The sequence below is a fragment of the Euprymna scolopes genome, chromosome 14 (assembly GCF_053919585.1).
Source record: "Euprymna scolopes isolate OS-2025 chromosome 14, ASM5391958v1, whole genome shotgun sequence".
In the NCBI taxonomy this organism is placed as follows: domain Eukaryota; kingdom Metazoa; phylum Mollusca; class Cephalopoda; order Sepiida; family Sepiolidae; genus Euprymna; species Euprymna scolopes.
In genome coordinates, this window is record NC_136495.1 from 123501174 (window position 1) to 123519989 (window position 18816).

The 18816-nt window shown below is 33.8% G+C and overlaps 1 protein-coding gene across 1 annotated transcript in view; it reads left to right on the forward strand.

The window, feature by feature from the left end:
• LOC145292799 (MAM and LDL-receptor class A domain-containing protein 1-like) overlaps positions 1 to 18816 on the forward strand; it is a 99535-nt gene that overhangs the window by 36896 nt on the left and 43823 nt on the right. Inside the window, exons 6-9 of the mRNA XM_080138838.1 lie at positions 5882 to 5969; positions 7269 to 7409; positions 10855 to 11114; positions 18085 to 18253. Of these exons, the coding sequence (XP_079994964.1) occupies positions 5882 to 5969; positions 7269 to 7409; positions 10855 to 11114; positions 18085 to 18253 (658 nt within the window). The remainder of the gene's footprint in view (positions 1 to 5881; positions 5970 to 7268; positions 7410 to 10854; positions 11115 to 18084; positions 18254 to 18816) is intronic.

An 18816-nucleotide genomic window follows, 5' to 3' on the forward strand; every position in this document is an offset into this window, starting at 1 on the left:
AAGGCTTTCTATTTCAAAAGCTTTTCTTAAAATAGGTAAAGCGGGGATTTTGCGATAATGATGATAATATGGCGTGTTGGGTCATTTTCAGTTCCTCATTTGTTTCTTAGTTTCATAAATGTCACACTTTAATTGCAACTTGTCAGACAGCTGAATCGGCATTTTTCGATTGCTTACTCCACTTGCCGGAAAATGCCGACACGAAATTACCGGTTAATAGGTCATAAATTAGATAAGTATCGACATTTCTACAAAAACAACAAATCTAATTTGTACCGTTATGATACGGCCGTTAGACTCGTTCTTAAATTAACTTTTATCGTAGGGACTAACTTTATCAGATTTCCCAACATAAATATTTCTGTGCGGATAATGCGCTGATGGCTAGATGATCGAAGGTGATTCGTAACGATAGGTTGCGTATTCTAATTAAAATAATTGAAGAAAAATCAGCTGCAAATAGATATGTAAAAAAACCGCATCAGACTCGGAATTAGAATGATCGTCATAATTTTTTTTGTTTTCTTCTTTCAAAGGCGATTTGTTTACATTTTAGTTATAAAATAAAGATGGCGGACAATAGATAATTGGCGCACGTGTGTTGGACGTAACGTTGAAAATGCGACGAAAAGGTGTTTTTCTTCTTTTTTTAAATGCGTTTTGTTTTTCTTTTTTTTATGCATATTTCGCTGATTATTTAACGATATATCGGTATGTGTTTCGTTGGCGACAGAGAGAACGTTTTAAAATGTTTTTAGAACGTAGATTGTTAACCTTTTATGAGAAATGTTCGTTAGATCACCATTCTTGAAAAATCACGTCGGCGGTCTACCACTTTGTAGAGGGAATGACAGGATGGTCGTCTTGTGTGATAGACGATCCCGTCCCCATGTGTATGGTGAATGTATTGGATGGTAGAAGGATTGAAAAGTAAAAGGTCGCATAATGATGACGAAAACGTACCGGTATATATCAGCGAAAGAATGCAATTTATTTATATAAATTTACATGATAAATATTAAGAAAGAGATAGAAAGAATAAGAGTTCGTTGAGAGATGAGTTACGTTACTTGCGATTGATGAGAGGCTGACAGGTTCGTCAAGTAAGCTGGTTGGTGGCCGATGCCACCAGAGCGGTTGACTGCTTGAGGGCCCAGCGTGAAATAGAGAGAAATATAAGAAACAGGAAGTGACGTATATCTTGCCCTCTGGTGGTCAAGCATGTGTTACCAGAGTTAAGGAGCGATAATCGAGTTTTTTCCTGGGAGTACTGTTTTGTGTCTGTGTATCAATTGGCTGGGAATTTCCATTCCCACAAATGTACCATAGTCCTGGATATGACCTTAAACTATATCCAATGGCGAGGCCCCAGCTTGCGGTCTTTAATTGCCATTGCTCCCAGGTCCACTTGGACCCCGGGTGGTAGTACTATGGGTTAAATAGAAACTGGCTTGAAAAAAAAATATATATTCTATTAAAAACTTTTTCTTCAAAATCACTGGAATCGGCATTAAATGACCTAAAAAAGGTTGACATGCCGTAAAACAAAAACAACTAACCAAGCAACCAACCAAATGTATCTAACAATAAGGTTTAAGTCCGATATCTCCCATAGTTTGCTGAATACGTCAAAACGCTGTCAAAGAAGGCCAGTGAGAAGATAATCCATAACGTTGTGAGGTGACAACAATTTAAATGAGAAAAAAAAGCAATCTCAGGTTTATTTTTGCAAAGCGTTCCAAGCATGGCACGCTGCCAGTTGATATCAGGATCTAAACGAACCGAAGATGGCTGTAATCTTGGAAAATACCAAAGCTAAACGTAGAAGCAAAACACTCAGTAGGAAGAGAGTTCTAATAGCTTGCAGGTCTCTAAAAGAAGCTACTGAAATAGAAAGTGTATCGTAACGAGGTGTCAAACCGCGAATCATGCGAGCTAGAAAAAAATAATCATGAATAGTTCAGACAATTCTGAATAACACCTGCAATAATAACACAAAGAAAAGAGATAGCATTAGTAACGATAGTACGTTTCTAAATTTTTGAGATGATGGCTTGGTTATTTTGCAAGGACCCGTGCGTAGTGGTTAGATTACTTGGAAAAATCAATTGTAAAAGCGACCTTCACCTGAAGGTTAAAAGTTCAATTCTCAGTGTGATCGAAAATTACTTAGGACCTCAATTCAGTTATGGTTAACAGAACAAGGGAACGCGATTCCCGTGAAGTAAACAAAGCGTTTCCTTTAAAAGTACGTCCAAATTCCCGAGTTCGACAGAAATATTTACGCGTTCGACAAAATACACCTGAATATCGACCGAAACGTTTTAAAAATGGCAGTGGATATGACATTAGTATTGCGATATATCCAACTAATAGGATTAGTGAGGGGAAAGAGAGGCAGCATAAAAGATGAACGTGTAGAAACAGTTAAATTAAAATCATGTAAATAATATATTTGTTGTTTCTGTGTTTTACGTTGTATCAACATCGTTGGGTCATTTTTTATGTCGACACCACTCATTTGTAGATTACTTCAAATTTGAGTTTGAAGATATTCTTACTATATTCCCTACCCTAGCTAAATTGTTTCCCGTTTAGTACTGGCATAGGTAATCGTTGCTTAACTTGTACCAACGTAGTTATAGTTGTGTCAAAAATCTAAAGAAAACAATGCATTATGCCATAAACATCGAGAAATAAATCCAGGTGTGTGAGTGGACTTCTGGTTAGGATCAATATGTAGTGTCTATTCTATCCTTTGTCAGTGAAGGGAAACACTTATAGGCGGAGATGATTTTTATATTGGTCTCAATCCAGAATGAATGCTTTTGAGGAGCTAAATGTTCGCCTCGTAAAAAGACACGAACTCAGGAGCCAATCATGTAAACAGAACAGTCGGTTAATTTAAAAAATTGATGCATACCAATCCAATGGGATTTATTATACACTAATACTAAGGGAGAGATATTTCCTGCAGAATTTATTAAAATAAAACTTGTGGTTACGTGATTTCCTATAATAGTACTACAGCATAATCAAGTTGGCACATCAGTTTCGTTAGATCAACGAAGTTAAGCATCGTTGAGCCTGGTCAGTACTAAGATGGTGTTGTATGTGCTTTACGCTTATCGCGACATTGTTTCTACTTGTCCCAGACTTCTTGCCACTTGAATTAATCAATGTCCATATATAGAAGAAGTAATTAAAGCTTGCGCAACTCATGCTTCACAATTCAGCGCGTATAATCCATCATTCCTCCAGGATAATTAGATCGTCATCCTCGTTCCGACGAAAATCGTCTACATCAACTACTACATTAATAACCAATAGAAATTCTCTAATAAAATACACGCCCGATGATAAGTTTATAGTGAAAAAAGGGTTGAGGAATATCTAACTGTACTCCCTTTTGTTCAGCATTTCTAAATCTAATGTCAAGGAGAAACCTTAAACAAACATATGTGAATCTGTAATATACAGGGAAAGGTGTTTGTTATTCCTTCTTTCAAACTTGTTTTCTTAGAAAAGTTTAAAAGTTAATTTAGTATAGTTTAATTTACGCATGCTAGGAGACCTGCTACAGAAATAGAAGATCACTTTAACTCCAGTGCCAAGCTGCAGTCTCCACGGATACCCCAAAAAATATATATCTCAATTCAATTCTAATACAGAAGAAATATTGCAGATCCAAAAAACTTAAAGATGTGTCACATGTGATTGAAAATAACATCATTCGTCTTAATTGCATTTTGATCCCCCGAATTAAAAATTCACAGGAGAAAAAAAATAAGAAATAACAAAACATAAACCCAACCCGAGGGAGGTAACTTGACAAACTCCTTCTTTCCTTGGAGTTGTCACCCTTCCATTGTGTTTAAAAAAAAACAAAAAAAAAAAAAAACGAAAATACGCGAGAGTATCTATCCTCTGTTCCGTAAAACATTTTTCACTAATATTAATAATTAGCATAGATATCCCGAAAAATTGAGTCATAATAAAGCCTTAAATATATCTTAGTGACCCTTGAAGATTGAACTTTCTTTATGGTCTACGGACCCACCTTCAAACCCACGGTTCGATTTCTTGCAATACAGAACTAACCCCCTTTTTCGTTAGTAGAGAAAAGGAAACATGTACTCAACATCCGAAGAAGGTCGCAGAGTGTAGCGACCGAAACGTTGTGCCAATAACACACAAGATGAGAGTAATTGTCCGATTAATCACAATAATACAAACAGATCTCAATTCATTGAACTAACTTTAAAGCTGTAGCGCTATTCTGCCAGTAACACTACACATAGACGATGACTGCAGAATTATCAAGGTAAGTGCTGCGTTGTGACGTTTCTGATCCACTGCATGGGAGTGTAGAAAAAATTCAATTGCGGACCAAACTTAAGGCATACAAAGCTGAGATTCTTACTATTCACATGTACGCCTGCTAGATGTTTACCGTATATGTAAAACACGCTAAGAAACTGAACCAGTTTAGTCTCAACTACCTCCGTGGATTGCTAAAAATCATGGCAAGATAAGATCCCAAACACAGAGAATTTACCACAACCGAACCTGCAACAGTACTAGATTCTTTGGGCGGGTATATATGCCGCATGCCAGATTCAGAACCGTCCAAAATAGTCTCTTCACAGTGAACTAACCACAAGAAAAAACACGTAGGACAGCAAAACATGTTTAAGAACATTTTGTCGGTGTTCAGGGAGCTCGGCTTGTATTCTTAATCTGGAGAAAATCTAAGCCCAAAATAGAGGTTATTGGCATGCTGCAAGCCATAAAGCGGCCACAGTTGTTGAGTGTGAACGTATTGAAGAATGTAAGAGTAAACGTGATATTAGAAAAGACATTAAGGTAACCACCTCTGCTGCATATTTATTCGATAGGTCACTTAAATGCTGGAAATACTTCAGGGCTCGAATCGGAAAAATGAGGCATTTTTGACCAAATAAGTATCATAATCACAATCCTATTCGGGGGCGATGGGTGAACATCACCACATTTGGTTCTTTTTGTCAGTAGGAGAAAGACAGCATTCTATGTCCGTGATTTTGCTCTGTGGAATAGCCTGTTAGAGGAAGTCGGGATGATTACTATGATATTCAGGTTTGAAATGGCCGTGAATAAACATTCAGATTGAATGTAGATATAAATGGCTTACACATGTCTCTTCGCATGACTTTTTGTAGTTTGCTTCAAACATATTTCACTTAACATTGATTAAAAGCACTTATAAGATCATCTGTAAATCACGGTGAAATATCATGGTCTATCTTGAACCTGATTTAATTTTTTTGTCAATCTGAGGAAAAAGATGAAAGTCAGACTTTTGGCGATAACTTGGGTTTAGTTTATTGTATAGAAGGGAATTTTTGAAACTTTAACTGTGCAAACGATAATAAACCTGCAACTTTAATCTTGATCCAAAAGAAAATTTTATATTTTGCCACAGTATAAAATCGGGAATATCACAAAAAAATTAGAGTAGTATTTTCTAAGATGACACTATGAACCACATCAACGTTACCAGATATAAAGGTATGCACTATCTTTAATACTTATGTTTTTGTTATGGCTATTAATAATGTAATTCATACATATTATCCGTAATAAAATTATTATTATTATTATTATTATTATTATTATTATTATTATCATTATCATTATCATTATCATTATTATTATTATTGTTATTGTTATTATTGTTATTATTGTTATTATTGTTATTATTATTGTTGTTGTTGTTGTTATTATTATTATTATTATTATTATTATTATTATCATTATTATTATTATTATTATTATTGAAATGTTTGAAACAAATGCCCTGCAGTAAATAAAAGTAATTATTTTTATTTTTTAATCACAGTTCACATTTAAAGCTTCGAGTAATAATCTCGCAGGAGCTTTGGCCGTTGATGACATCGTTTTTACGAATGGAAATTGTCCCAAACCAGGTAAGCAATACAACTAATAAATGAAGATTTGATCCTGGTCTTTCTACAAGCATGAAGATATACAACCAAAACCTATTTAAAGGAATGATGTTATAAATTTTGTTGTGACCCTCCTGTGTATTCTTATGACGGACTTGTGACCACACTCGCAGAAAACGCTACCCCAAGCTCGTTTCCTGCTGCCAATAATTCACATTCGTTGTCTTGGCTATGTTTTTTCTAAATAGTTCACTTCTTTTAAGTAAAAACAAAAATACTCGAGATGAGATCGAAAACAAAACCTAAAGAATCAAGTACGGTAACCATTAGACCGACTTGCCACGATCTTTAAAAAGATTTTCAAACTGTGTGAAACGGTGGACACACACATAAAAATCCGATGACCTCAAGTACCAATTTTTCAATGTGAACCCCTTAGCAGCCCTTTTATCGATTGAAAACTGATTAAAACGTTTTCTACCTGTTTTAATACGCTATATAGCAAATTGCAAGTCCGTAGATCCAAAATTCTTTTTTTTTTACATGGGAGTTACCATTTATCAAGGCCCGAAGGCCACTCAGGGATAAGAGTTATTGCGTGTACAGTAATCAATGAGATAGTATTGTAGTAATCATTAGTATTGGGGGTTTTGATAGAGTGTCTTACTTAAGGGGGCGGTTTGTCAGGAGTTTGTTTATGTTGGACTTGAAGACGTCCAAGTCGTAGTAAAGTGGGAAACAGGCAAGCGGCAGAGAGTTCCACTGGCGTGCACTTCTAAGAAAGAAGCTTTGCTTATGGAATCTACGTTTGGATTTAGGCACAGATAAAGAGTGGGGCAAATTATTGGCAGTAGTTTCAGCCAGACGGGTGTTTGTCGTGAAAGATTGGCGAGGGGGGACGAGGGATTGGAGCTCAGACGAGCACCTGCCATGGAAATAGCGATAAAACAAAGACATATTGAATATATAGTTAAGACATGTCCTAAGACACACATTCTTGCTTTTATAAATATATAAATTATTTTATACTATGGTCTTTACACGATTATATATTTCATTCACGACCTTATTATGCCTACCGCAGCAAATACTATGTGAATCCTAATGCAATTTTTAGATAAAGACAAACACATTCAACAAACGTTATGTTCGTGAATTTATAACAATAAGACATAATACATTTGTGATGTATCTGCTACAGTTTTACGTACATCCGGTCGTCAACATATCAATTAAAATCTTTACAGTTTCATGGATTTAATCAACGTAATAAGTCATGTTTAACTCTATCTCAACGCTGTCTTTTTTTTTTTCTTTTAGGGGTTTGTGATTTTGAACGTGGGAACTTGTGTCACTGGAAAAATGATCCGGCCAACCACATAGATTGGGTAGTCGCCAGTGGAAAAACGCCGACACCATCCACAGGACCCACTAGTGACCACACGAAGGGAAATCCATCTGGTAATGGTTTTTCCCTTTTCCTTATTTTTTCTCTTCCATATACATGTATAAATGATACGCAAAATATGACGAGAACCGACACAAGACGAAAAACATTACACGCACAAAGTCGCTTCAGATTTTTTAAGATAAAGTTACATTTGTGAACAATCTGGTACAGTTTTACGTACATCCGGTCGACAACATATCAATTAAAATCTTTACAGTTTCATCGATTGTAATTTACATTCAAACTGAGCAAAACAAAAAATTGTTAAACATCGCTACATGTTGTACATTTAAATTCAAACTGAGCAAAACAAAAAATGTTAAACATCGCTACATGTTGTACATTTAAATTCAAACTGAGCAAAACAAAAAATTGTTAAACATCTCTACATGTTGTACATTTAAATTCAAACCGAGCAAAACAAAAAATGTTAAACATCGCTACATGTTGTACATTTAAATTCAAACTGAGCAAAACAAAAAATGTTAAACATCGCTACATGTTGTACATTTAAATTCGAACTGAGCAAAACAAAAAAATTGTTAAACATCGCTACATGTTGTACATTTAAATTCGAACTGAGCAAAACAAAAAATGTTAAACATCGCTACATGGTGTACATTTAAATTCAAACTGAGCAAAATAAAAAAAATTGTTAAACATCGCTACATGTTGTACATTTAAATTCAAACTGAGCAAAACAAAAAAAAAATTGTTAAACATCGCTACATGGTGTACATTTAAATTCAAACTGAGCAAAACAAAAAAAAATTGTTAAACATCGCTACATGGTGTACATTTAAATTCAAACTGAGCAAAACAAAAAATTGTTAAACATCTCTACATGTTCTACATTTAAATTCAAACTGAGCAAAACAAAAAATGTTAAACATCGCTACATGTTGTACATTTAAATTCGGACTGAGCAAAACAATAAAATTGTTAAACATCGCTACATGTTGTACATTTAAATTCGAACTGAGCAAAATAAAAAATTGTTAAACATCTCTACATGTTGTACATTTAAATTCAAACTGAGCAAAACAAAAAATAGTAAACATCGCTACATGGTGTACATTTAAATTCGAACTGAGCAAAACAAAAAATTGTTAAACATCTCTACATGTTGTACATTTAAATTCAAACTGAGCAAAATAAAAAAATTGTTAAACATCGCTACATGTTGTACATTTAAATTCAAACTGAGCAAAATAAAAAAATTGTTAAACATCGCTACATGTTGTACATTTAAATTCAAACTGAGCAAAATAAAAAATTGTTAAACATCGCTACATGTTGTACATTTAAATTCAAACTGAGCAAAACAAAAAATTGTTAAACATCGCTACATGTTGTACATTTAAATTCGAACTGAGCAAAACAAAAAATTGTTAAACATCTCTACATGTTGTACATTTAAATTCAAACTGAGCAAAACAAAAAATGTTAAACATCGCTACATGTTTACATTTAAATTCGAACTGAGCAAAACAAAAAATGTTAAACATCGCTACATGTTGTACATTTAAATTCAAACTGAGCAAAACAAAAAATTGTTAAACATCGCTACATGTTGTACATTTACATTCAAACTGAGCAAAATAAAAAATTGTTAAACATCGCTACATGTTGTACACGTGCTGCCACATTAATCCCCTGGAAATCGGGCGAAGACCGAATCAACGCAAAAGATATTGAACAAATACAGGTTTCGATATCCTATTTTATACGCATACAAACACACACACACACATATATATATATATATATATATATATATATATATATGTGTGTGTGTTTGTATTATATATGTATATAGCTAACGTTGTCGTTGTATATTCCGTCGCAAAATAGACAAAGAAGAGAGAAGAACTTCAACTCGCTTTGTGTTTTATACAACGACATTTTTTCTCCAGCGTCATTTACACCTCGCACATGATCGCGAACATCATTCACGTTTCTTCCGTGATACGCCCCTTTCTTCTCTTTATAGTCATTTTAGTTGACGTAACGTCATTTCGCATGCATCTGATTACGCACATCCGCGCTATGTTACATATTTATGTACAATATATATAAGAATATAGAGAAATAAAAAGGAACAAACCAAGTTATGTATTCATCAACGTTTCGTCTTTATTTCGAGACTATCTCTGGAAATATATGCATTTATATATATGTGTGTGTGTGTGTGTGTGTGCATGTGTGTGTGTGCGTTTAGGTATAAAAATAGTTGTCAATATGTAGTTGAAAATATTAAAGTTATAAAGGCTTTTTAAGAAATTAAAGTTGAGCACTACTTAGAAAATTAAGAAAAAACTCCTAAAGTGAAAGAAAGAATACCGTGCGTTTCAAGAGCACGCAACACATAAACATATAAATAGATAGGGGTTTGCAACATATAATTAATTATAAATTTTGATCTCCACCTTCACTGATCAGAGATGTTTAACTTATGACTGACGACCATTGCGTTTGTTCTTTATGTTTTTCTTGACCTGCCTCAGCAGTTCACAGTAGTTGGCACTGTTCGCATTGCTCCCTTTCTCAAGGAATTAAATAGTGATGAGGCGTTGAATATAACCCCAAAAGTAAGCATACTTTCTTCATGGACAGCTGAACTTGAACATTTTCACAGAAGAGTCTACATGCTCCCACTTCATGAACTGCCGTTTGAACTCGGGCCTTTAGTTTCCAATATATATCTCGTCACATATTACCATCATCTGCACCGTCTTTCTCATAGCGAGAGAGCGAGACTGCGGGGACATTTTGACTCTCCTCCGTTTGTGCTCTCTAGCCATCATGGAAAATTTGTGTTCTGTACCAACGGATCACCTCTAAATCTTTGCAATATCGTTCACTGTTCTTCTGTCAGACCAAGTGAAGTCATTGATTGATTGAATCACTTAAGAAAATTACATTTCTTTAGGCCTCCCAGGACTGTCTTCATTCTCAGCAATTCCCCGTGCTTCTTTAAATAATTTATCTCACTTTACACATTAAAATATCTAACACTATACACAGTTCACATCCTCCTACGTATTTCAACTGGGTAGCACCCTTCAGCAACCAAAAACCGTATAATTTAACTTTTTAATTTTGAAGCATGGTTCCTAGTCGAGCATCTTTGCTAATCACTCATAAAAATTTGAAAAAATGTCAACTTTAATCTGTAGTAGATTGCCTTATACCAAAAAAGGAACCTTAGTTATTGAATGACCTACGTACATATGTTGGTCGATTCGTAGATTTATCTGTATTTCATGTCTCAGTTAAAAAAAAATTCTTTCCATCTATCGCGCGGAATTTTGAAGTATATGCTTAAATGCATCTCTGCATCTGCATAATAGGATTATAGATGAGCGTTCATTACTAAAATATCGTTCCTAGTCTAACTAACTCACATAGCAGGAAGTCTTGAACTAAAATGTTATCGATTCTTTATTTTTAAAGGAGCGTACGCTTTTCTCGAAGCATCTGGTCCAGCAAAACCCGGGGATCGTGTAAGATTAATAAGCCAACAACTCGTTAATGCTCGCTTTTTATCGTGCTTCCGATTCTGGTATTTCATGAAGGGCAGTCAGGTCGGAAGTCTAAGCGTCTCTCTTAGATCTAATAACAGCGACACAACATACTGGCGTCTCTCCTCTGAACAGGGAAATTCTTGGCAAAATGGACAGTTCCCAATTCCGGCAATAAAGGGATTCTTTCAGGTAAGAGAATATAAATAAATACTTGTTAATCTTAACTAAATGAGGCGAAACACACGCATATACATGCATGCATACATACTTACATACAAACATACAGACAGACACACATATATATATATATGTATATATATATATACATATATGATAAAAAATGAACCTAAATGTATCTAACTCGTCTCGCGATATGCGATATGCATGATTACTAGGGATATGACAACAGCATATTCTTATCATTGTTTTGACTCTCTAATATATATACCACACAGTTAGACACAGTTAATCAATCGATAACCACACCACTCTATCTAAAAATATACAAGATATTAACTGATATGTACTCAAAATAATGAAAAGAATATTCTCTTGTCACAGACCTAATCATTACGTATGCAAATAAAATTTGATGTTTAAAAGAGGAAGTAAAATCTTTAAAAAAACTAATAACAAAATAATAAAGGAATAGTCACATCTAGAAATTAGATTTTCATCAGCAAAGATTTGTCTTACCCTCTCTTCGGTTATCGATTACTTTTCTATTCTTTATATCGCATAGATGTGGGTTTTCTTATCAATTACGTTTGTCTTTTTTCTAATCAAGTTATTCTTTTTTCTTTTCTTATCGAGTAGTTTTGTAAAATGTTTCAAATTTAAAGCTCTTAAGTCCCCGAAGAGCCATTAAGAAAACAATAAAAGTCTTGCTGATTTGACCTCCATTCACTATGGCTTAAATTAAATGTAAATCTGAAATATTCGAATTTTTATATGGTAGGCTGTGCTGATAATATGCCTCCACCTACACAATATCTTTAAAAGACTCCAAAGAAACTGGAATTCGAGAAATATTTATTAATTGATTTCTAATACTTATTGTTAAAATTTTAAAATAATAGGAGACAGATTAATTCACACAAAGAACTTTAACTTAAAACCACACCAAAGAGCATAACCGTAGCCAGAAACTTTGAGTTTAACTGGATTTGCTTTAGTCAAAACTTGAATCGGTAGAGAATTATTTTTACAGCGGCACATCTTCGATCTTGCTCGTTGAAAATTGTGTCATTTTCAGACATAATAGAAGTTTCCTATCTCTCTTTGGATGTGTATACAATTGGCCAACTGGTAGATGGTTTGCAACAACATCCCCCCACAGATTTTCATTAAATGGAAATGGAATCATATCGTCCTTTCTAGAGCGACAATTTATCGTTCCACCCTATATATATATATATATATATATATATATATATATATATATATATATATATATATATATATAAGCCTGAATAGTCCTAGAGTGGATGAAACGCGGAATATTCAGTGTAGCTTAATCGCCATATACACTTTATAACTTACTAACTAGCTCTACCTACGTATTGAGCACTTTTGAAGTAAATACTTAAAGTTTACGCATAAATCTATACTTTCGTATATTAATTTTATGTGAGTAAATTAAGTAGTTATATATATATATATATATATATATATATATATATATATATATATATGGAAATAAGTCATATACCATCCACAATGACTATGCAATTTCTACAACTACATACATAGATAGAAAACAAAGCTTTTAAATCTGACATTGTTATATAAGACAAGAATAGGAGAGACGCAAAAGTGTGTGTCCCCAATGATGATGGGTTAAAAAAAACTGTAAAGAAGTTAACAGTGTAATAAAAAAATATAATAACATTTGAAAATTCATAAACTGTAACATATGTTTGGAAATAGGTCATACACCATCTATTATTGCAAGGCAATTTCTATAGCTACATACATCGAAAACAAAGCTGTTGAATCTGACATTGTTATATAAATAGGATGATTTAAGAATTAGAGAGAAGCGACCTTAGTAAAAGTTAGTGTCCCCAATGATGATGGACTAAAAAAAGCTGTGAGGGGAAAGATTAAATACCAAGATCTCGTGTAAAGAAGTAAACCGTTTCAAAAAATATAATATTTGAAAACTCATAAACTGTAACATATCTCTTCGAAAACAAGTCATGAACCATCCATTATTACTATGCGATTCATACAGCTACGTACCTAGAAAACAAAGCTTTTACACTTGACATATTTTTTATGGCACAAGAAAGGGAAAGAAGCAACCTTAGTTAGTGTCCCCAATGATGCTGGGCTAAAAAAAATACTGAAAGGGAAAAGATAACGAGATGCCAAGACCTTGTGTACGGGATGAAGAGAAATTAGAGAATTTGGAAGATTTGTATTATTCTAATAATTATAGAAGCAACCGGACGCGCAAAAAAGAATTTCACAAACTACTTTGCAAATATTTCTAGTGAATCAACTGCAAGAGCGATACAATTAATTACACTTAAAACGAACGGATAGAATCTTTAAAAGATTTTTCGTATGCGAGTGAATATCTCATCCCCAGTTTGAACAACAATAAGACAAGTGTAAAAAAAAAAGTAAGATACAATTCTTGCATAATCAAATCAACATAGGCGTTTGTGTTGAGTACAGGTATTATGTTTATTAGATAGCAACGGTAAACAAAAGAGTCACTCTTTCTCTAAATTCTCGAAAAGACATTAATATTAGCGTGACAGTGAACCAATATTGTGAGAGTAGGACATAAAAATACATAGGCAGTAAAGTAAGAAATTTCTGAAGGTTTCGGTTAATTGCAAATTACGATTAATTACAGAAATTAAAAATGAATTCTTAAAACATAGACCAAAACCAAATAATGTAGTGATTGGATGATACATATAATTTTCCCCACCGCGATACAATTACGGATTCTGTTCTAAATTTTCGATTTCGATACGATTCCATATTCAGATTCTTATTTTTTTCTTCGGATTTTTTTTTTACACAGGCATCACCACATTATCAAGACCAAGCGACCACTCAAGGATAAGGGTTAAAGAGTGTACAGTAGAAATTGGACAATATAGTAATAATTACTAATGAAAATTCGGTAAATTTGATAACTTATATGGAACGGCTCATCAAGAATTTATTTACGTAAGACTTGAACACAACCATGTTGTAGTCAGCCAGAAAGCAGAAAAACGGAAGACAATTCCACAGGCGTGCAGTTCTAAGAAAGAAGCTTTGTTCATGGAATCTACGCTTAGGTTTAGGCAGATAAAGAGAGAGGGGAATTATTGATCGTGTTTACAGCTAGACGAGTGTTTCTTGTGAAAGTTTGGCGAGTGGGTGCCATAGACTGCAGCTCAGTCGAACACTTTCCATGAAAACAACGATACATCAGAGACAAACTCGCAACATCTCTTCTGTGAGATAGTGGCTGCAGGGAAGAGAAAAGGACATCTCCTACGAGGCTACGAAGTCTATTTTGAACTCTATCAAGGCAGGACGTCCTTTCTAGCAGCTCCTGTCCAGATGTGGCAACAGTATTCCATCCTTGGACGTACCTGGCTCTTATATAGATAGAGAATTGCATCAGCAGTGAAATATCTACCGGACCGATAGAAGGATCCCACCATTTTTCCAGCGGCCTTGGCAACAGATTTGATGTACGTGTTCCATTTAAGATCAGGAGTAATATTCAAGCCCAGAAGCTTGTCAAAACTTGAGGCCTCCTGAAGACGAGAGCCATTCATTTCAAGTGATGCCAGATGTAGATCAGAAGGATTACTGTAAAATAAACTCATGTGAATATATTTTCCCAAACATAAAAATACACTTGTTTAGATCATGTAGACTTTAGTTTTGTTTAATAAATATTAGGTTGGTGCAAAAAATAATGTTTTTTTTACACACACATTATATATATATATATATATATATATATATATATATATATAGCTGATTAAAAACGACATTCTTTTTGCACCAACCTAATAAATATCATTTTATCAGTAATATAACATCATTGTATTAGTAATGGGAAATTGAGTTTAAAGCAAACAAAAAACAACTTAACCCTTATCCTCGAGTGGTCTGTGGGCCTTGATAAGTGGTTATGCCTTTGTAAAAAAAACAACAAAAAACAACTCTAATAATAGATCTTGACATCGAAAACTATGCGACATTTTTCATGAATCCTAATGATTTTGGCTATGCAGAACATGGTTGAGTTTTGCTAATGGAAATGTAAAAACCGTAACATTAATGTTTGGTGTATTTTAGGTCAGGAAACCGATATCTTCAGTCATCCTGGTCTGGTGCAACTATGATCTTTGGTAGAAACTTCTGATTAGCCATGCATTTAGGGGAAATAGCTTTTTGGTCATTTGTTTGTTTCTTCATTTGTTTTCGATTTGTTCAAACGGTTCTCACGTTCCCAATAATGAATTGCTGTTATGTGTTTTTTTCCCCAGTTGACATCATTATCAAGATGATGCCTCCTCTTCTTTGATCATAAAATTTATTTGCGTACTTGATTATTCTTTTTCTTTCTTTTTACTTATCGTATATTATTATTATTTATATAAAGCCCCTCCCCTTTTTTTGCTCGTAAGATTTAATTTGCATACGTAATTATTCTTTTTCTTTCTCTTGTATTATCATTAAATATTCTGATGACAACCCTCCCTTTCTTTACTTAGCAAATTAATTTTGATTTTTATTCATCATTTTTTTCATTTCGACATAATTATCAGTTATTATAAAGGTTAAGCCTCCACTTAATTGCTCATACAATTAAATGTGTATACATGCTTGTTAAAGTAAAACTGCAACCCGTACGTTCAGTTATATGGATATACAATTTAATTTATTTTGTAAATATTTGGAAATAGGTATATTAGATAGTCCGTGATAGATTCATGTGCTATTTCGTAATCTATACTGCTATGAAGTTGTTTTTGTGTATTGATATTTATAATAAAACCCTTTTTTCTATTCATTTAAAAGGGAAATACAACTTTTTTATGCAGGGTGTCCCAATAAAATGTATACACTATCAATAATTTCCCCCACTCTTTGTCTGTGCCTAAACCTAAACATAAATTCCATGAACAAAGCTTCTTTCTTAGAACTGCACGCCTGTGGAATTGTCTTCCGTTTTCTTGCTTTCCGGCTGACTACAATATGGTTGTGTTCAAGTCTAAAGTAAATAAGTTCTTGATGAGCCGTTCCATATAAGTTATCAAATTTACCAAATTTTCATTACTAATGATTACTATATTGACCAATTTCTACTGTACACTCTTTAACCCTTATCCTTGAGTGGCCTCTGGGCCTTGATAATGTGGTGATGCCTTTGTAAAAAAAAGAAATACACTCTTTAAATTATGTAAATTGCAACAAGAATACGCTATGCCACATTCTCAAGAGATGTTTAGGAATAAAGAATGGCACTTCCAAAGTACAAAAGCATAAAATATTTCTGTAGGAGGCAGCAGCAGACATTGGATAAAAGGGATCAAGGGGAGATAAACAAGTGATAACTTAAATGAGGAGATATATCAATGAACGATAAAAAGAAAGAGAAGAAAACGATACGGTCTATCTCTTTCTCCTACACTATTCTACATAAACAAAATAATGTTTGTATGTGTGAAAATATTTAAACTCATAAACTACTGGTCACACAACACTGAAATAAACAGGAAATTGTAACCCTACAGCAAGGATGGTTTATAATGAGTAAAGTCTTTGTTTGGATGGATGAATAACGCGTACAGAAATATGTCGCATGTTGAAATGCAAACTGTTTATTCTAACTTGTCAACATATTAATATTACTTTTGCGCATGCATAAATTCTCATCATAATATAAGAACATATCTTGATAGTCACCTACGAAACACATAGATAGGACGAAGAGGAAGTATCGAGTACTGTCCATGCTCACCGAATTTGACCCCACCAACCATGGATTTTCTCTTTTCTGTGGGGTGGGTGCATGTTAAACACACGTTTTACACCACAAAACGAACTACAATGAATGAGTTGAAAACAATCATTGAAAGAAGATGCGTCAACATATGAATTGAACTAATTAGGTACGTTTTTGATTCAATCCTTGAACGTTGTCAGCTATTCATGGGCCACAATGGCGAATAATTTGAACACTTTCGATTATTAACTGGTTTCTATATTTGTTCACAGTATTTTGATATATGAAACTTTTCTTTCTTATAATAAATGTTGGTTCATGGTCATTTAAAGGGTGTATACATTTTATTGGGGCACTCTGTATATGGGCCGTGAAATAGCGTTCACTAGCAAAAGATCAAGCTAACATGCATATTCTTTTAAGCGCCCATTTTAATTAATTCTCTATTAATTTCTTCTATTTTTTTATGGGATGATCATCTGTAGTTAACTATTTAGCATAATTATATCCATGCAGATATTCGACATGATTTATAATTTCGTAATATTGGTGTAAAAAGTTTATAGTAAACACAAAACTCCCTCCATATATATTTATGCATGCGTATATATATTTGTTAAAAAATTTTGCCTACCAAATTCCTTTGTCAGTTTTGGTTCTAGAGACATGAAACTTCATATATAAGGTATTTGAACCTATAAGAAACTTTATATTTGGGTTTTAGCTCCGGGAAAATCTGTACAAAATTGTAAAAATTAAAAAAAAAATGAAATTTGTCAGGTGAAAGGTCGAACGCCCGCATTCCAAATATGCATGCATAACGTAGTAGTTATTGGTTCATGTTTTAATTTTTAGCATTGCAGCAAACATGTCACATTAACGGCAGAGGCAAAAATAAATCGATAGCTAAAAAGTTTTGGTTTCGATTCTCGATGTTGGCGCACGGGTCATTTTTTTTTTTTTTAACTTTTTAAATCATTACTATATACTGAGTCCAATATAATATAATAAAACATAAGAAATCCGCATTAATCAAAATATGATATTTAAGTCTATTTTACGACCGGGCAATGCCGGGCGCTCTGCTAGTCTGAAAATGAAAAAAAAAAGGCTATCGTTTTGAATTCATGACATTTTCTATGACACTTTATCTATTGTTTCTATTACTTTCATGTTTTGTAGATTGTGATTGAAGCTACAGTTGCTGAAGGGCGATACGGAGATATTGCCATCGATGACCTTTCTGTGGGCGATAATAGATGTGGCGTTTATCCCAAAAAAGCCACAGTAAACATTCCAAAGACAACGCCTCAGATCATCATAACGACGACAAGAGCTCCTATTATTACAGGTCAGTATTAAACCGCCATTGAATTCTTTTCTGTGTGTTTTTTTTATTCGGAGGGAACAGACAGCACACCAAGTTACCAGTTTAATAGAAAATTAGATACAATATTATAATCGAAATGATATTCAAGACCAAAAAGTCAATCCGCTGGAATATTTCGATTGAAAGTTTGGCATGAATTGTTTGACCTTTGGAACGCCCTCATATATTTATATTATATTATATTATATTATTCATCTCCTCAATACCGAAAGTCACAGCCTCTTAGGTTGACCTTGAGCTTAGGTAATAAGCAAACGTCACAGAAAATAAGGTCTAGGCTATACAAGGGTAAACAACTGTTTTGATACCCATCTTGGTCAAACAATCTGCGACAAGTATGACGTTATGACCTGGTGCATTGTCCTAGTAGAAAAAGTAACTGACCCGATTTGATGAGTAATTTCTCTTAAAACCTCAACAAATTATTCTTTGTTAATTGCTTGCCTAGCGAGAACCCAGTCCATGTAAAACATGCCCGTGTTGTCGAAAAAGAAATCATCATAAGTTTCTGGGTAGATTTGCTC